The sequence below is a fragment of the Miscanthus floridulus genome, chromosome 9, assembly GCF_019320115.1.
Source record: "Miscanthus floridulus cultivar M001 chromosome 9, ASM1932011v1, whole genome shotgun sequence".
Lineage (NCBI taxonomy): Eukaryota > Viridiplantae > Streptophyta > Magnoliopsida > Poales > Poaceae > Miscanthus > Miscanthus floridulus.
In genome coordinates this window covers 9,846,736-9,866,390 of record NC_089588.1, presented here as the reverse complement: position 1 = coordinate 9,866,390, position 19,655 = coordinate 9,846,736, and the positions used below count along the sequence as shown (strand labels likewise).

The 19,655-nt window shown below is 49.5% G+C and overlaps 1 protein-coding gene across 1 annotated transcript; it reads left to right on the top strand.

Moving 5' to 3' along the window:
• The first annotated feature begins 5,433 nt into the window (after positions 1–5,433).
• Positions 5,434–8,747, top strand: LOC136481319 (receptor-like protein EIX2). The gene has a single exon (XM_066478681.1). The coding sequence runs from the start codon at positions 5,477–5,479 to the stop codon at positions 8,390–8,392; it is 2,916 nt and encodes a 971-aa protein (XP_066334778.1). The 5' UTR covers positions 5,434–5,476; the 3' UTR covers positions 8,393–8,747.
• Positions 8,748–19,655: the final 10,908 nt, after the last annotated feature.

The window sequence follows — 19,655 nt, the reverse complement described above, 5'->3', positions numbered from 1 at the left end:
CAAAGGGATGTTAAGAATGTCAAAATGCCAAGAGAGATACCTCAAAGCCAGCTAACTACTATTTATAGACACCCATTGAAAACATACCCGTTGGCCCCGTTAGTGGGCTGACTGCGCATTGACTGGACGCGCTACAGGGTGCACCGGACATGTCCGCTCACCAGCGTCCGGTCACTCTTTGGACGCCAAGTGTCCTAGCCGTTTGAATGTTACCATTGGCGCGTAATGCCTCCTTTGTGCATGCTCACTACACTCGTACCGGACGCGTTCGGTCAACTAACCCGACTCACAACGCCTCAGCGTCCGGTCCAACTCAGAGAGGTTCTAGAAACGATTTTTCCCGACCGGACGAGTCTGGTCCACTTGACCGGACACGCCATAGCATCCGGTCGCCATTGCACCGCTCTGCCTACCGAGGAACCGATGTAGCATCGCGTCTGGTCGCGCCCGAGGGCCAGCATCCGGTCACCGCTGCGCTGCTGTCCTTCTCCTAGGGTTTGTCACCGGATGTGTCCGGTCCCACGGGGACTAGCATCCGGTTACAGCAGTGACCCCTTCTCTTATCTTCAACACTTCACCCTTGCTCCCAAGTGCTAAACACAATGTGTATCACCTTTGTGCATGTGTGTTAGCATATTTTCAAAGCATTTTCAAGGATGTTCGCACTCACTAGAATCTAAATACATATGCAATGAGTTAGAACATTTAGTAGCACTTTGATAACTGCATTTCACAATGAATTTTGCCCCTCTTCATAGTACGACTATCAATCCTAAATACACTCACGCCCTCTATGGTGTCTTGAGTGCTAAAAACAAAATGGCCTTATCAAGTATACCTTTGCCTTGCGCCCATTTTGTTTTTCTCTTTCTTCTTTTCAAGTTGGATCACTTGAACATCATAGCCGACCACTCCTTTACCTTGGCCGATCACTCCAAAGCACAGCCGACCACACACCGACCACTCAAGTGCCTTGCTGACCACACTAGTGCCATAGCCGACCACATAAGAGTTTTGGCCGAGCACACTAGTGTCATAGCCGAACACTCAACTTGATCTTGGACCAATCCTTTCTTTGCTACACACACTTAGCACTTAGGTTAGTCCAAATAGGTTTCATCAATTAGCCAAAACCAAACTAGGGCTTTCACACGGCGAAGCCCAAAAAACACTCGGCAAAGGCTTTGCCGAGTGTTACACTCGGCAAACAGCACACGGCGTACACAGTACCGGCAAAAGTTTCTTTGCTGTGTGTTTTTTATCGGGCACTCGGCAAAGACTTTGCCGAGTGCTAAAACCGATGCTCGACAAATAAAAGCAATGTGATGGCACGGAGACGGTCACGGCACGTTTGCTGAGTGTCTAATGGCCTGGGCACTCCGCAAACATACCCTTGTTTGCCGAGTGCTCCGGCCATGACACTCTGCTTACATGCCTTTGTTTGCCGAGTGTCACATCCCGGACACTCGACAAAGACTGGCCATTCTAGGCCTAGATTTTGGCCTCTTTGCCGAGTGTTACAGTGACACTCGGCAAAGATGGCCATTTTAGGCCCAAAACGCACAGATTTTTGCCACGTGGCCTCTTTGCCGAGTGTATTTAGCTTGGCACTCGGCAAATAGCCCTTTTGCCAAATGTAACACTCGACAAAGATACCATATATATCTAGTTTATTTGGTTTGGTCAGATATAACGTACCACACTCAAATAAATATTACATCCATCACAGATAGTTCACAATAAGCATCACAGGTAGTTCATATAGATATATCGACAACACATAAATGCAAATAAACTTCAGAATCACAAGTAGGTTCACTCACAATCACAAATGCAAATAAAATTCACATTCACAAGTAAGTTTGTTTACAGTTGCTCTCCAGGCTCATCAGAAATGCAAATAAACGTAGTCACTGTGACCACGGTGACCAATGTGACCACAGTTGGTCATAAGGCTCATTCGATGCCGTAGATTGATTCTGCACAAAGGAGAAGAGATAAATCATTCACAGTTATTGAGAACGAAATATACAAGTATTAGAAATAAACTAGCGACTAGAAATAGTAATTAATTCTATGGAAACTAAAAGTAGCTAAGTTACAGTGATTGAGAATGAAACAGAGATTACAAGGTTAACTACAAACTAGAAACAAACTAGAAATTAGAAACTAGAAACATATGCACATCACAAAGGAGAAAAGATTGATTCTGCATAAATTAGAAACGGTGATTATAAGGTTGTGAAGTGACTCACAGTGCCAGAAATAGTATTTTGAGCAGGTTGAGGAGGAGGGACTGGCATCGGTGGCGGAGGTTGAGCGATTGTAGCGTAAATAGCCCTCATCATTTCAAACATCTACAGTCGCTCTGTCTCCATCCTCTGTCGCTCTACCTCCATCCTCGCCTCTAGCTCCTCCCGGAGCCTCATTTCTTGCTCCAGCTGAGCCTACAATATTTTATTCCAATGTTACAATGCAATGCAAAAGTATGTAAAAATCAATGAACGATGAATAAAACATAAATAACCTGGAGTGCGTCCATCTAGAACTGTGTAGAGTCCGGCCATGGGCGTATCGCCGGGCTAGAACTCGTGCTCCGTGCTCGAAGCTGGGAGAGAGTGGGAGTACCGGCCATGTCTATTGTGCCATCGCCAATCCAGAACCGGCCATGCTTCTTGCCTCCTCCCACCCTCATGACCACTTCTCCATCAAGGTCATGAGCGCTCGGATCGTACTCTAGGGATAGAAGGGGCCACCATACCTATGTTGTTGCTCGTCGCCGGCGATGGTTCCGATGAGGAACTGGCGAAGAGGTGCGTTGAAGAGCGGCAGGGGCGGCGCAGGGGGTCTGGCTGTGGCAGGGGCAGGGGCGGCCGTGGTGCGAGCGTGGGCGCGGACGTGGGAGGCCAGCGGCGGGAGACAGGCGGTGCGGGGGTGAGACGTGCCGGCGGCGGCGGCGCAGTGCGCGCGGCGCGGGCGCGGAAGGTGCGTGTGTGCGGGTGAGTTTGCGTATGTGCGTGTGTGCAGGTGAGGGAGCGCCGAGCTGGAAATGAAGAAGGTTTGTTGAGTGTCGGATCGGGCTTTCCCGAGTGTCGGATCGGGGAGAGTGTCAAATGTGGCACTCGGCAAACCCCGTTTTTTTTCATTTTCCTTCTTTTCCATAACGTGTTTTTCTTTTTTTTCTAATGTACTTTGAAAATACCTTGTCAAATTGACTTAACAATATATATTTGATTTTTCTACAAATATTATTAAATTATTTTATGCAGTTATAGCTCAAATTTAATTTATATCAATTAAAATTCTATAATTGCACTTAATAAATTAAAATTATCAAACGGATCCAAAAAATTAGCAAAATTTCACATGAAACAATCTATGTTCTCTATTGCCTATACAAAAAGTTTTGAAGCCAAACCCCAATTCGACCGTCACTTTGACTCCAAATCTTACCAAACCCTTCTCAACGCTATGATCCTTCTTCTGAGATGCTTTGGTTTATAAACATCGTGCGTGATAAATTGTGCCAAACCTTCTCAAATTTTTACCACAGCCTCCATGTATGATATCATCACATCATGACAAATCTCATGATTTTAAGACTTCGTTTGCTTTTTTTAGAATTTAAAAACCAATCGACCACATGTTCGTGGTCGTGTTTTCTGAACAAGATGTTCGATTTTTTTTTCATTTCCCGGGTGAGGCCTCACACTGGACTCAATAACATGAATATCATTTTTCTACTCATTTTATTCTAATATTTGAATCACTTGCGGTTCAAATTTGATTTATACCAAAAAATTCCTAGAAATGCAATAAATTAATTAAATATAGCAAACAGATCTAGAAAATATACCAAATTTTAACATGGAATACCACATGTTGTATGTGTTGAGCAGAAAAAGTTTCAATGTCAGAGGACAAAAAAAGAAATTATTTGCCGAGTGCCACATGTTTACACTCGGCAAATATATTTCTTTGCCGAGTGCCACAGGTTTAGCACTCGGCAAACATATTTCTTTGCCGAGTGCCTCCCTTTACCGAGTGTTTTTTGTCTCTTTTGCTGAGTGTATTTGTTTGCCGAGTTTTCCACTAACGGACACTCGGCAACCGTACTAACGGACGACACACGTACTGACGGATGTGAACTTCGCCAAGTGTTTTTTTTATCGTTCGCCGAGTGCAAAACTTTGCTGAGTGTTTTTTTTGCCTCTTTTGCCGAGTGCAATTATTTTGCCAAGTGTTTTTTTTGCCCTGTTCGCTTGGAGGAATCTGGGTGAATCTGGAGGAATTTGTGAGAGCGTGAACAGTGAAAACCATCCGTGCACAGTGAAAACCGGCTGGTTTTCAAACCATCCGAACGGCCCCTTTGTGACAGCACTCGACAAATAGCTTCTTTGCCGAGTGTCCGATAGAATACACTCGGCAAACATTTTAGCACTCGGCAAACACCCAGTTTCCAATAGTGGTTGTTACCATAAACATACATCTTAATTAAGTAAACAAAAAGACAGTACAGGAAACCTTACTGACGACCATAGAAACAAACAGATGGAGAGGAGGCACCCAAGCCAAGCAATTAGCGTCCTGTCTCTGCGTGCATGGAGGCCAGCAGCACGGCGCTTTTCCCTATGCGTGGAGAAATCAATCAATCAATCAAATCCGCACAAATGGAGAGGAATGTACAGATGGAGAGGAATGTACCACGGCGCTTTTCCCTACGCGTGGAGAAATCAATCAATCAAATCCGCACAAATGGAGAGGAATGTACAGATGGAGAGGAATGTACAGTAAGGCCACGTTTAGATCCAATTTTTTTAGATTTGGTTTCGTTTGTATTTGGCAATTAGTGTCTAATTATAGACTAATTAGGTTCGAAAGTTTCGTCTCGCGATTTCTCATCCAGCTGTGCAATTAGTTTTTTTTCGTCTATATTTAGTACTCCATGCATGTGCCGTAAGATTCGATGTAATGGGTACTGCGCAAAAATTTTTGGAACTAAACATGCTTTTGTGAGGGGATGAGAGGCCGAGGCAATAATCGAATCGATGATGACCACACTGACACACGCCTGACCGCTTCTACACGGAAGGTGACCGTGGACTGAGGTCGTCGGTCAGCCGATGAGGTGACCGCTTGTACACGTAGCATGGCAGAGGCAATAATCGAGCATGGCAGCAGATGAGAGTGAGACGCTGGCCGACGGAGGAGTACTGTACTGTAGATGCCTTCCCCGCCCAATCCAATCCGCGTCGGAGGAGTGCGAGTGCGCGTGGGCCTTCACGCAGATGCCTGACCGCTTCTACACGGCAGGTGACCGACGACCTCAGTCCACGGTCAATTGACCCATCTGCAGTATCCTCTCCTCTGCATCCGTCTACTATAATAACAACACTCGCGCTCCAGAACGGATCCACTCTGACTCCAGAACTGATATATCCTGCCATTCTCTTCTACCATAGCGACATTATTGTCGATGGTTGCCACCATGCATCGCCTAGCTGCTGCCATGCTCGTGTTGCTCTGCTGCTGCTGCTTGTTCCTCGCCACGCAGCAGCAGCAGCTCCAGCCAGCCGCCGGTGGTAACAGAGCGAGCCTGAGCTGCATACCACACGAGAGGGACGCCCTACTGGCATTCAAGCATGGCGTCACCAGCGACCGTCGCGGCGTCCTCAGCTCCTGGCGGCGAGACGGTCGCCACGACGAGCAAGACTGCTGCCGGTGGAGAGGCGTCCGGTGCAGCAACCGAACTGGCCACGTCCACGAGCTTCGACTTGGAGGTGGAAGCACCTTCCGACTAGATTTGGCCGGCCAGATAAGTCCTTCCTTGCTTTCTCTGGATCACCTAGAGCACCTTGACCTCAGCGGGAATGATCTAGCAGGGCCAACGGGTCGTCTTCCCGAGTTCTTGGGCTCTCTAAAGAATCTCAAGTATCTTGACCTCTCTGGCATACCGTTCTATGGTGGCCTACCTCCCCAACTTGGCAACTTGTCAAGGCTGCAGTATCTGGATCTATCATTTATGGGAAGCATGAACTCGACGGATCTCTCATGGTTAACACACATTCCTTCCATACAATATCTTAACTTGGACGAAGTGAACCTCAGCACAGTAGCGGATTGGCCTCGTGTCATGAACATGCTTCCATCTTTGAGGGCCCTCCATCTTTCACGCTGCTCTCTTGCAAGCGCAATCCAGTCGCTGCCACACCTGAACCTTACAAATCTCGAGGAGCTCGATGCCTCCGGGAACTCCTTCCACCATCCAATGGTGACCAGCTGGTTCTGGAACATAACAAGCCTTAGAGTCCTTTACCTCAGCTACACTAGTATGTACGGTCAATTTCCGGATGCTCTTGGAGACATGACATCCCTTCAAGTCCTTGATCTTTCAAATGATTATTGTCTTTATGATTATCATGATGATGACAAGAACATGTGCAGCATGATCACGAATCTTAAGAACCTATGCAATTTGGAGGTCCTGATCCTTGAATGCACTCTCTTATATGGTGACGTAGCTGAGCTGTTTAGGAATCTACCTCGATGTTCACCCAACAAATTGCAAGAATTGTGCCTCGGTTCGAACCATTTAACCGGGATGTTACCGAGATGGATGGGGCAATTCATGAGCTTGGTTGTTCTGGATCTAGGTTGGAACTACATCACAGGACATGTTCCATATGAGATGGGTAAGCTTAGTAATCTAACCCATCTAGATCTAAAGAGAAATAAACTGGATGGCACGATAACTGAGGAACACTTTGCTAGTGCAAGGACCTTGCAATATATAAACTTGTCATATAATGCCCTCAAGATTGAGATCAGCTCGGACTGGCAACCACCATCTACATTAGAGTATGTATACTTTGCATCCTGCCAGATGGGCCCACTGTTTCCTGGGTGGCTTCAGTGGAATGTGAACATCACCCATCTTGATATCTCGAGTGCAGGTATAGCTGATAGGCTTCCACAATGGTTCTCCGATGCCTTTTCAAATGTCGAATTCATGAACATCTCCAACAATCAACTCAACGGAACTTTGCCGGCTGATATGGGCTCCATGTCACTTCAGGATCTCTACCTCAGTTCAAACAAATTAACTGGTCAGATACCCACGCTGCCACCAAACATAACGTGGTTGGACTTATCCAATAACTTGTTGTCAGGACTCATTGGTCACTCTGCTGTTGGATCCGCCAATCTAGAATCGTTGACTTTGTTCTCCAACCGACTCACTGGTCATATTCCTGAATCCTTTTGTAAATTTCAGAGACTGGGTGTGTTGGACTTATCCAACAATTTTTTGGAGGGAGAACCACCGTCATGCCTCAGGGTAATGGAATTTATGAAATTTGTAGCCTTAAGTAACAATAGTTTGTCAGGAAAGTTCCCGTCTTTTCTGCAAAACTTGACAAATGTGGTCTGCCTAGATTTGTCTTGGAACAAATTCTCTGGAAGATTGCCAATGTGGATTGGAAGCTTAACATCATTAAGAGTTATACGATTAAGTCACAACAAGTTCTTTGGTAGCATTCCAATGAACATCACAAACCTTTCTTGCCTTCAGTACATGGACCTAAATAACAATAAGATATCAGGCTCTCTGCCGATCTACCTATCAAATCTCGAATTTATGACAAACACATCCATGATGGGTTGTCCTGACACCATTGAAATAATTGTTTCTGACGGCATTGAAATAATTGATTCTCATCTTAATAGTTTGTCTACGGTCTGGAAGGGGCAGGAATTGAACTATGGTTCCATTCAAAGAATTTTGGACACAAGTATGACGAGCATTGATTTATCTTCAAACGACTTAACCGGTGAAATTCCAGAAGAAATAGTTGTTCTTGATGCGCTTGTGAATTTGAATCTATCAAGGAACCACTTGACTGGAGTTATTCCAAAGAAGATCGGGGAAATGCGATCACTGCAATCATTGGACCTCTCCAGGAACATGCTTTCAGGGGAAATACCAGCCACTCTGTCAAATCTGACGTTCTTAAGTTACTTGGAATTATCATACAACGATCTTACAGGAAGAATTCCATCGGGAGTACAGCTTGATACCCTGTATGCAGAGTATCCATCTATGTACATTGGCAACATCGGTCTTTGTGGACATCCTCTTCAAGACAATTGCTCGAGTGAGCGTCATGCACCAAAGCAAGGTGGCCTGGGAAGAACTGAAGAAGGTTATGGGATACCATTCTTTTATCTTGGACTCGGGTGCGGCTTCGTGGTTGGTACATGGATTGCATTTGGTGTTTTGTTGTTCAAGAGAAACTGGAGAATTGCTTGCTTTCGACTCTCGGACAAGTTGTACGACAAAGTATATGTCCTTGTTGCTACATGGGCAAGAGCAAGACAAACACAAACTGATTAGCAAGCATGAAGCAAAGGCGATGGTCGGCGCTTCAACTAAAATTAGCCAATGCATGCATGTATGAATAATGGAAGTCGGAGGGAAGTCTTTTTAGGAGTGCTTTGAATTTTGTTACTACCAGTATTACATATTGCCATGGTTTTCTTTACGAAATGAAGATTTGTGTGTCCATGTTTATCTCTTATATCAAGTAATAAACTGAGAACCGACACTTGATCATCGGCCAACATTAGTGTTTGTTGTACAAGATAGATATTAGTTGTTAGTATATAGATAACATAAGTATGTTGTAAACTCTGGCTGATCTTCAGGATGTTGGTTTGTAGTCTGTACAAGACGTTCGCCTGGTCAGCTCAGGGCGCTATATAACACGTAGACGCGGCCTCTACAGAGGTTAACACGCTTTACCAAGTTTTACAGTAATAATTATTTCCTTATGATGATGAACATTAAGACATGGTCAATCAATTCCATGTAGCGCTTCAGGCGGCACTACATCATTGGTCCCTGTGGGCCATGGTAGTCGGATCCGGCAACCTGAATACGACCTATCGTTGTATGTTCCACGCTCATCGTCAACATTAGGGCTTGTTTGGCTGCACCCGTATCCACCTTAGTCCACGTGTGTTGAAGTGGATTGAGGTGAATACAATGTGCAGCCAAACAAGGCTTGGCATGCCGTGGAATTTCAGTGTACCTAGGCGAGGGATGATATGAATCAAAATATCATGGTCTCATCTGCAACCAAAGTGTTACATATAAGCAACATTCACTTACCATACACATTGAACAAGAAAGCAGAGAACAAGGAGAACAAATTTCTTAGAAATTGAAGAGCCCAAGACATGAGCACCGCTTAACTGCTGGAGTAGTAGTATACTACTACACCTGCAGTACCGCTACCTACAAACTGGAGAGCGCTGCTAGTCAAATCTCAAATGGGGTGCAAAATGACCTGGGGATAGTACTCCAGGCACAATTGAGATGATGACTTTTTATGATCAGGCAAATAAAAAAATAAAGTTTTCATAAAAAAATTTTAAAAAAAGTTTATATATAGTCACCAGCATGATCTTTGTTACGTACCATCGCAAGGGAATAATCATGTTCAATTTGCCGACACTCGACTCAGCACAAAACTGCTAACATGGTCATAATAACAAAACGAAAATTGAACCACAAAATGATGATGGTCCGGTTCTGGTTCTCTTCATCATAAACGAAAAGCAACACATAAGGCAGTCTAAGATGATAAGCAAATGATTTATTCACAGCTCTAAACAAGTTATAAACTAAATCAGGCACCACCAAAAAACAAGAACGCAACTTCACCAAAAGGCTACAGATCGAACTGTGTAACCTTTATAGAGTAAATCTTAGCAATTCCAACTTTCCAACAACCAACGGCCACTTGCAGGTTGCTCGCTGCAACGGCTGCTGCTGCATCTCTTCCTTCCATAGCTACCTTTTAGGCTTTTACATACCACATGCTGGGACTTGGACGGCGCTGGCGTCGTCGCCGCCCTAGGCGCGCCCCTGACCGGCCATGGCCCGCGGGGCTATTTGTCCAGTGGAGCAAGACGACGACGTCTGCGAGCCGGCTTTCATGCATGGACGGCGCCAACGACGACAACACCCTGGGCCTGTCAGCCCTGTCCGCCAGCGGGGCAGTTTTTCCAGTGGAGCCGGAGGAAGACGACGCCCGCGAGGCGGCTTTCACTGACGACAGCGTCGGGGACGCCAACGTGAGCCGCCAGCGCTTGACGCGCAGCGCGAGGTCATCGGCGGGCCCGAGAGTACGTGGCGACGGTCCTCTTTACGGCGGCAGTCCCGTTGGTGTTGAGCGGAGGAGCAAGAGGAAGCCATGTGTGCAGTGTGCTGTGGGCGTAGCGCGCTTAGCTTCCTCGGCGCTGGAGGGGGAGGTGACGTACCTATGCGGTGCTGGAGAGAGGCATGACGGTGTGGTGCGGGCGATAGTTGCTGGCTTTGTGTAGTCAAGGCGTGAAGTAGGAGGACGTCTCACCTCAGACAAGCCTGGTCACGATTACTGTTGTGCTCAAATTTTATATTATTTTTGAACATTTAATGACTCCCTTCGTAAATACTCCATTCTAAAAGTTATTGTTTTTTTCATGCCATGAGCTCTCGATAAGATCTATAAATTCTTATATTTGAGTTTTTTCATTTGAGGTCCTTAAGATGCTAAAAAAAATTCCAGCAGCATATTAATCGCGTATTATGGCTCGTCACCTTAGAAAAATAATATCATTCTTGTTTGTTGTCGAATAAAGATAATTTGTATATAAAAATTGTTGTTGTCGATGTGATTTATAAATTCCTGGTTTTGAGTTTTTCCGTTCGAGATCGTTAAGATGGTCCAAAAATTGATACAAACTTCAGGGAGCCAAACAGTACTGCTGCTGACATGTGGGTCATATCTGTGAGATCCATGTAAGCACTAAATCGACATGCCACATATGGTAGCGACTTTCTTATGGCGCCTCACAGTTAATCTGGTGCGCCCTTCACCGGATCTAGTGGCCATGAGGTCGGATCTGGCGGGATCCAAGGGTGGGCTCTCTCGGAAGCCAGCGGCAGAGCAGATGTAGCAGGTGGTGCGGGCCGGCTATGGCTGGCTCTGCACCGGTGTCAGCCTCCTTGCGGTGGTTCCCCTCCATGGCTCCTTGGGGCTCAGATTTGTTCCTGATATGGATGGATCTATGCTCCCCATGGCATTGTCGGCGTGCAGGATTGTGCGGTGGTGGCCGTGATCGATGTACAGTCATCAACACTGGATCTTGCTGGGCGTTGGCGTGCTGTCGTTGGAAGTGGGTTGGGTGCTAGGCAAAAGTCTTCGTCTTGCTGTTGGGCTGACGACAACGACGTCTTTGGGATCCATATTCCTTGGAGGCGCCTGTTGATGCGCCCCTCCTCTCTCGATGTGGATCTTGCAAGTAAAATCATTGTCCATGTTGGATGGGCAGCGGCGGCGTGCCTACGTTGTGTTCCTTCCTGAAGGCATTGTCTTTGCAGTTCCACGCACGGTTCCCACTTTGGTACCTTTGTTTTGACATCAAAGTTTCTAAGTAAACAAGGATGTGAAGGATTGCTACCGCACAAGATCAAAGCAGTTTTGAAGCAAGGGCATAGAAGTTGGAAGGTTAGTTCTTCTAGCTCCCTTAGTCTTGTTGCTTTATGTTTTTTGCGTACCTCTTTTGAGGCTTAGAGTCCAAAGGCTCTTGTAAACTTTGGCTGTGTATGTCCACCAATGGATATATGGATATAGAGGCCGGATTTCTATCCATTATCTAAAAAGAAATGCACTATTTTCACTGGTCTTTAGTATCGGCTGGTTCCAAAAACCTCTAGGGAAAATAGAAAAGGTACCTGTCGGGGACCAATAGCAGGGTACCCAAAGAGAAGGAGCTAATAACCATCAACATTGATTCATCCAAGTGATCAGGAGCATGGCTGCACCTCTTGCTGGGCACCATCTCATCCAGCCACCAAAGCCACGGGCTCCGCCTCGCCCGGCCCTCGAGGGTCAGCTCAGCCTTGGCTGGCTCCTAAGGGTTGGCTCCGCCTCGTCCGACCCCTGAGGGTTGGCTCCGCCCTGTCCGACCCCCGAGGGCTGGCTTCGCCTCACCCGACGTCTTAGGGCTAGTTTTGCCTCGCCTGACCCCCGAGGGTTGGCTCCGCTGGCTCCGCCTCGCCTGACATCTGAGGGCTAGTTCCGCCTCGCCCGACGTCTGAGGGCTGGCTCCGCCTTGCCCGACATCTGAGGGCTGTCTAAGGGCTGGCTCCGCCTCGCTCGACATCTGAGGGCTGGCTCCGCCTCGACCAAGGTCTACGCGCGACTCCTTTACAACAACGCGCGGAGCAGATAGGGCAAGGCATTCAAAGTCAACTGCAATACCGAGGACCGTACCCTGCACCCCTATAGGACAGTGCTGTCAGGCCATGCCAGAAGGGTGCTTTGTGACCTTCCAGGCATGTCAGAGCCCAAACAGTGTTGTAGGCGCTGAAATTTGCTTTACAGTATTGTGGGCGCCGTCATTTGCCCTTGGGCGTGAATCCTTACGGAAGCTTACGACAACCACTACGGTCCAGAAGGAAACTCGCATCATCCACAGTAACGGACGTGCAGTCACTGTGCCGCCTGCTCCCTGTATGGCCGCCGATCAACACCTTGGTCCACCATGCCACCCGCCGGGGTGGGATGGGACGTGACAACCTGCTGACAATGCCAGGACGTGGCATCATCAGTGGATAGATGCCCAGCGCAGCCCTATTAGGGTCAGCGGACATGCGCCTAGCGTGGGGCTATCCCTATCACCGCCTGCCATGTTAGCGGGGCCCGCATAGAGGAAAAGGAAGACCCAGCTCCTTGAAGGACTTCCTTTGCCTCTCGTTTTCCTCTTTTCTCCCATCTGTAATCCATGCTCTCTCTTGGCCTATAAAGGGAAAGTAGGGCATGCCACTAAGGGGGTCGATTCATCGCATCACAATAGAACCACTAGGCTCAAACCTCGAGCAAATAGTTGAGCAACAACCAAGCTCTCAGTGCCCATTTGACCTTTCCATCAGAGACTTGGGACCTGTCCCTCTCTCGACCGTTTGTAACCCCTACTATGAACTTTTCAGTGCTAATAACATGAGCAGCAGCCACGAACTGGACGTAGGAACATTCTGCCCGAACCAGTATAAACCATGTCTTTTTAGCACACCATCCGGGCCAGACGCGCAATAACACAAATTTACTCATTGGTGTTTACTCGAAACATTGATAGTTGGCACGCCAGGTATGGGACTTTGCGCGTCTCAACATTAACACCAGGCCACGGATGGCTAATCATGGCATCAGCTGGGTCCTGGGTGCACACGTGCTCTTCGGGGACCTAGATTTCATCGTCACGGTGGTGGGAGAGCTGGCGTGGGCACCCGTTGTCGCTCAACCCTTGCAGCCCATCGGCCTCGATGTGATCATCGAGGTACTCGAGGAGCTATGGTTGCGTGCACCGGAGGCCCACGCCCCCGGATGTGGCCAGCCCCTCGACTCCGACTACGAGAGGCTTGAGCGCCAGCTCGGTGTCTTCCTAAGACCCTGTCCATCCTGGGAGGACCTATGCCGCCTCACCTTCTCATTCACCAATATCATGGCGCAGCTCGTCGGAGGAGAGGCACTCTCTCCAGAACGCTTCATCCAGAGCTCCCCGGCAGTGCTCTCGTTAGGTCTCCGCAATGCCGTAGAGACCGTTAGCCACCTCATGGCGCAACTCATGACTCCATCTTCCGCGAACGTTGGGTTCGTGGGGGTGATCGAACACATCGTGGAATCTTTCCATGACCTCCTTACAGAGGGATCGGAATCACACTCTGGTTCTGACTCTAGCAAGGGGAGCCATCACCCCTCTCATGAATGCTTCATGACAGGTACCCCTGAGGGACACGTCGAAAGCATCCACGAGGAGGAGGCAACCCCGATGAATGACCTCGACGACAAGGGTGAGGGGGCGACAGCGGCCCCACCTCGCATGCCGGTGGAGCAGCTAAAAGCCCGACACCGAGAGCTCGAGGAAGCGCGACTCTAGCTTGAGCAGGAACGCATGGAGCTCGATTGAGAGATCGAGCACCACGGAGATGGTGGGCGTGCATGCACCGTGGCCCGTGACGTGAACCAGAGGATCATCGCAGACGATGAAACCCTCCCTCACTTCGCTTGGGCAAGCCAGAACATTGCTGTTGCTGTGGCCTTGCTCCGTAGTCTTCTAGAGGCTACGATGCCCGAGGATCATTGGGCCCACCATAAGATTCACACGCTACTCGAACGTGCGGTGGTGCAGCAGGCCAAGGGCTCGTTGTCTCAGCGATGCGAGCTTGACGCTAGCCAACACGCGCTCTCAGAGCATCTTAATAGGGACACGTCGGTCCACTAGGCACCGCAAGGCGGTAGGCAGCACACCGCAGTCCTGGTGCGTCAGTGTCTCGGTCGCAACCATGATGCACGTGACACCCTCGATGCCTGTAGACGTACCTACGATGACCCGAGAGAGGGAGCTAGGGATGGCTATCACCCTCATTGTGGCGGACGCTATGACCACGGAGAGGACCAAAGCCCGAGCCAGGGCCTGCCGGGGCCTCAGGCCTTCGGTCAACACATCCTCGATGCTGCCTTCCCGCCAAGGTACTGACCACCAACCAACAACCCAAAGTACTCTGGGGAAATGACCCCTGGACTATGGCTCGAGGATTATCGGCTTGCCTACCAAGCCGGTGGTGCGGATAATGACGATTTCATTATCCGCAACCTTCCATTGTTCTTAGCCAATTTGGCACGAATGTGGTTGGAACACCTTCTGTCCAAAGGAATCCAAAGTTGGGTGGACCTAAAGGAGATCTTCGTGGGAAACTTCCAGGGCACATACAAGCGCCTTGGAAACCCATGGGACCTCAAGAACTGCCGATAGAAGGCTGGAGAAACCCTCTATGGGTACATCCAAAGCTTCTCCCTACAGTGCAACGAGTAACCTAACGTCGTCGATGCCGATGTTATAGGAGCTTTCTTGTTTGGGACCACCTGCGAGTCCCTGGTTCACAAGCTAGGACGCAAGGGCCCGTGAACCACCAAGGAACTCCTCGACATCGCACCAGCCATGCCTTGGGTGAAGAAGCGGTTAGAGCAATCTTCGGCCGCCTCAAGGGCAAGGCGAAGCAGGATGAGGACGCCGGTGAAGGCACCTCCAATTTTCCCTCTAAGAAGAAGAACAAGCAGCAGCACGAGGGCTCACTCATGGCTGCCGCAGATCGCAGGGGTGGTAGGAAGCCCATGGAGGGCACTTTGAACCACTTCGAGAAATTGCTCGAGGGACCATGCCCGAACCATGCCTTCCCCATCAAGCATCTGTACAAGGACTACGGCCTCATAAAGAGGTTCTTGTCTGGAGGCTCGAACAAAGGGGAGCACAGGAAGGACCCTGACCCAACCTCAAATGACATTGAGGGGAAAGACAACGGCTTTTCGACGTCGGATGGCTGCCTCATGATCTTCGAAGGGCCGGCGGCCTATGACTCCAAGTGCTGCCAGAAGGTCGCATGCCATGAGCTCTATATGACCAAACCGGCCATGCCCACTTTCCTCCAGTGGTCAGAGTTCGACATAACCTTCGACCAGGCCGATGACCCAGAGAGCGTCCTGCAACTAGGGAGATATCCGCTCGTGGTTGACCCAATCATCGGAACAAAGCGGCTCACCAAGGTACTAATGGATGGAGGCAGCGGCCTCAACATCATGTACGCCGAGACGCTCGACACCATGGGCATCGATCGAGCGCGTATCTAGCCAACCAGAGCACCTTTCCATGGCATCATGCCTAGGAAGCAGGCCATGCCACTTGGGCAGATCGATCTGCCCGTCACCTTCGGGGGTCCGTCCAACTATAGGACGAAGACCATCACCTTTGAAGTGGTTGGATTCAACGGAACCTACCACGCCATCCTAGGATGACCATGCTACGCAAAGTTCATGGCCGTCCCCAACCACACCTACCTCAAGTTGAAGATGCCAGGCCCAGGTGGGGTCATAACCGTTGGCACCTCCTTTCAGCGCGCCTACGAGTGCAAGGTCGAGTGCTGTGATCATGCTACAGCGATCGTCACCTCTGGAGAGCTCGTGGCCCTCAGTAAGGAGGTTACCGAAGAAGCACCTGACCCCAAGAGGGTTCTAAGGAGGTCCTCATAGATCCCGGCAGCTCCAATGACAAAGTGGTGCGCATTGGCACCACGCTTTCCTCCAAATAGGAAAGCGCGCTCGTTGACTTCCTCCACACCAACAGAGACATCTTTGCATGGAAGCCCTCGGATATGATGGGCATTCTGAGGGAAGTCACCAAGCACACCTTAAAGATCCGCCCAGGCTCCAAACCGGTGAAACAACGCCTACGTCGCTTCGACGAGGGGAAGTGTAGGACCATCGGCGAGGAGATCACAAAGCTTTTGGCGGCCGGATTCATCAAGGAAGTGTACCACCTAGAGTGGTTAGGCAATCCCGTTCTTGGACGAAAGAAGAGTGGGAAATGGAGGATGTGTGTTGACTACATGGGTCTCAACAAAGCGTGCCCAAAGGATCTATTTCCTTTGACGTGCATAGACCAAATAGTTGACTCTACCTCAGGGTGCGAAACCCTTTGCTTCCTTGATGCGTACTCTGGGTACCATCAAATCATGATGAAAGAGTCTGACCAGCTCATGACATCTTTCATCACCCCCTTTGGATCGTTCGGCTATGTCACAATGCCGTTCGGTCTGAAGAATGTTGGGGCTACATACTAGCATTGCATGCTTAAGTGCTTCGGGGACCTCATCGGGCAGACCATTGAGGCCTATGTTGATGACATCGTGGTCAAGTTCAAATGGGCTGACCACCTCGTAGCTGATCTTGAGCAGACCTTCACAAAACTCTGAGCCAACAGCATCAAGCTCAATCCCGAGAAGTGCGATTTCAGGGTCCCGAGGGGTATGCTACTCTGTTTCATCATCTCCGAGTGTGACATAGAAGCCAACCTAGAGAAAATCTCAGCCATCATGAGGATGGGCCCAATTCAGAACATAAAGGGGGTACAACGAGTTACAGGGTGCCTTGCCATGCTTAGCTGCTTCATCTCATGCCTCGGTGAAGTCTCCCCCTTTATCGACTTCTGAAGAAAGCCAACCACTTTGAGTGGACATCCGAGGCCCAGGAGGCACTTGATACGGTCAAGCAGCTTCTAACAAAGGCCCTGATCCTAGTTCCTCCTACCGATGGAGAACCCCTTTCGCTCTACATCGCGGCCACCACGCATGTGGTCAGCGCCGTCCTAGTAGTGGAGCAAGAAGAACTGGGGCACGCCCTCAAAGTACAATGCCCTATATACTTCATTAGTGAGGTCCTATCTGACTCTAAGACCCGCTACCCCCAAATCCAGAAGCTCCTGTATGCCGTCCTCATCTCCAAGAGTAAGCTATGCCACTACTTCGAGTCACATCCAGTGACGGTCGTGACATCCTTCCCCCTCGGCAAAGTCATCCACAACTAGGATGCCACGGGAAGAACTGCAAAGTGGGCACTTGAGCTGATGGGTCAGGGCATTGCATATGCCTCCCAGACAGCCATCAAGTCCTAGGTGTTGGCTGATTTTGTTGCGGAATGGACCGAGGTCCAAATGCCACTAGCGGTCGTCGATCAAGAGTACTGGACAATGTACTTCGATGGATCACTGATGAAGAAGGGTGCCGATGCGGGGCTGGTCTTCATGTTGCCCCTCGAGGTATGCATGAGGTACCTAGTTCGTCTCCATTTCCCCTCCTCCAACAATGTGGCCGAATATGAGGTGCTCATCAATGGCCTACGCATTGCCATCGAGTTGGGCATCCGATGTCTCGATGTTCGGGGAGACTCCTAGCTGGTCGTCGATCAAGTCATGAAGGAGTCAAGCTGCCACGATGCCAAGATGGCTGCATACTGCTGAGAAGTCCGCCGGCTGGAGGACAAGTTCGATAGCCTCGAGCTCAATCACATCCCGAGGCATCTCAACGAGGCGGTTGATGCACTTGCGAAGGTAGCTTCTGGCCGAGAGCTGGTACCAACAGGTGTCTTCGCCAGCGATCAACATAGGCTAGTGATGGTTCACCGGATCTAGGCCTGGGGCTGACCAACCGTCGGCTCCATCTGGTCCTAAAGTTATGGAGCTCAAAGAGGACCCATTGATAGAACCCGACCCTCTGGTCAACTGGAGGATGCTCTACCTTAACTACCTCCTCCATGACACACTACCGACGGACAAGACGGAGGCTCAACGACTTGCGCACCGTGCCAAGTCCTTCATCCTTTATGAGGGCAAACTCTACAAGCAGAGCCACACCGAGATCCTATAGCGCTGCATCCCCATTGAATAGGAGAAGCATTTGCTGAGCGATATTCATGGTGGGGTCTGTGGTCACCATGCCGTGCCTAGAACCCTGGTTGGAAACATGTTCTAGCAAGGTTTCTACTGGCCCACTATAGTAGCCAACACTAAGCAGATCATGCGCACCTACGAAGGGTGTCAGTACTACGCTCGGCAAACTCACCTCCTGACCCAAGCGCTCCAGACGATCCCCATCACCTGGCTATTCATAGTCTGGGGGCTCGATCTGGTCGGACCTCTCAAGAGGGTGCCCGGAGGTTACACCTACTTGCTTGTCACCATAGACAAGTTTACAAAGTGGATAGAAGCTCGGCCGATCTCCGCGATCAATTTTGAGCAAGCCGTGCTGTTGTTCCTTGACATTGTCCATCGCTTTGGAGTCCCAAACTCCATCATCACAGACAACGGCACGCAGTTCACCAGTAAGAAGTTCCTCCGATTCTGTGATGAATACCACATCCGGGTCAATTGGGCCACCGTCGCGCACCCCCGAACAAATGGGTAGGTCAAGCGCGCAAATGGCATGGTCCTACAGGGCCTCAAGCCTAGGATCTTCAACTGGTTGAACAAGTTCGGCTCATGGTGGGTCACCAAGCTTCCTGTGGTACTCTGGAGCCTAAGGACAACTCCCAGTCGAGCCACCGGCTACACACCTTTCTTCATGGTCTATGGTTCTGAGGCCATCCTCCCAACTGATCTTAACTATGGAGCATCGAGGATCAGAGCATACGATGAATAGGGGGCCAAGGCATCCCTCGAAGACGCCGTGGACCAACTAGATGAAGCATGTGATGTTGCCCTCCTCCGCTCGGCCAAGTACCAGTAGGCGTTACGATGACACCACAGCCATCGGGTGCGGGCTTGGGCCTTCAACATCGAAGACCTGGTCCTTCGCCTTGTCCAGAGCAACAAGGACCACCACAAGCTCTCCCCGCCATGGGAGGGACGTACGTTGTTGCAGAGGTGCTTCGTCCAGGCGCCTACAAGCTCAAGACCATCGACGACGAAGTCTTCACCAATGCCTAGAACATCGAGCAGCTACGTCGCTTTTACCCTAATAAATGCACACTTTCCCTTATTAGTTTCGTTATCAAAACTCCCCGATCCTTCGAGACATCTGACTCTAGCAATAGCAAGGGGTCAGACCTCACTCGAGTGCTGATATAAGTACATTTATCCTTCAAACATTCTCTATGTGTCCCCCCTCTTTCACGTTAAGACCTAGGAGCTAGGTTTGCGGGAACAAGCTCTGAGTATAACTAGTTGGACTACGAGAAACCTACGCCCCAGTGGCTACAGCGCCTTTGCTCACTAGAGTGATC

Excerpts from the sequence above, each read along its gene's own strand:
- LOC136481319 (XM_066478681.1), top strand. The coding sequence starts at position 5,477 with ATGGTTGCCACCATGCATCGCCTAGCTGCTGCCATGCTCGTGTTGCTC.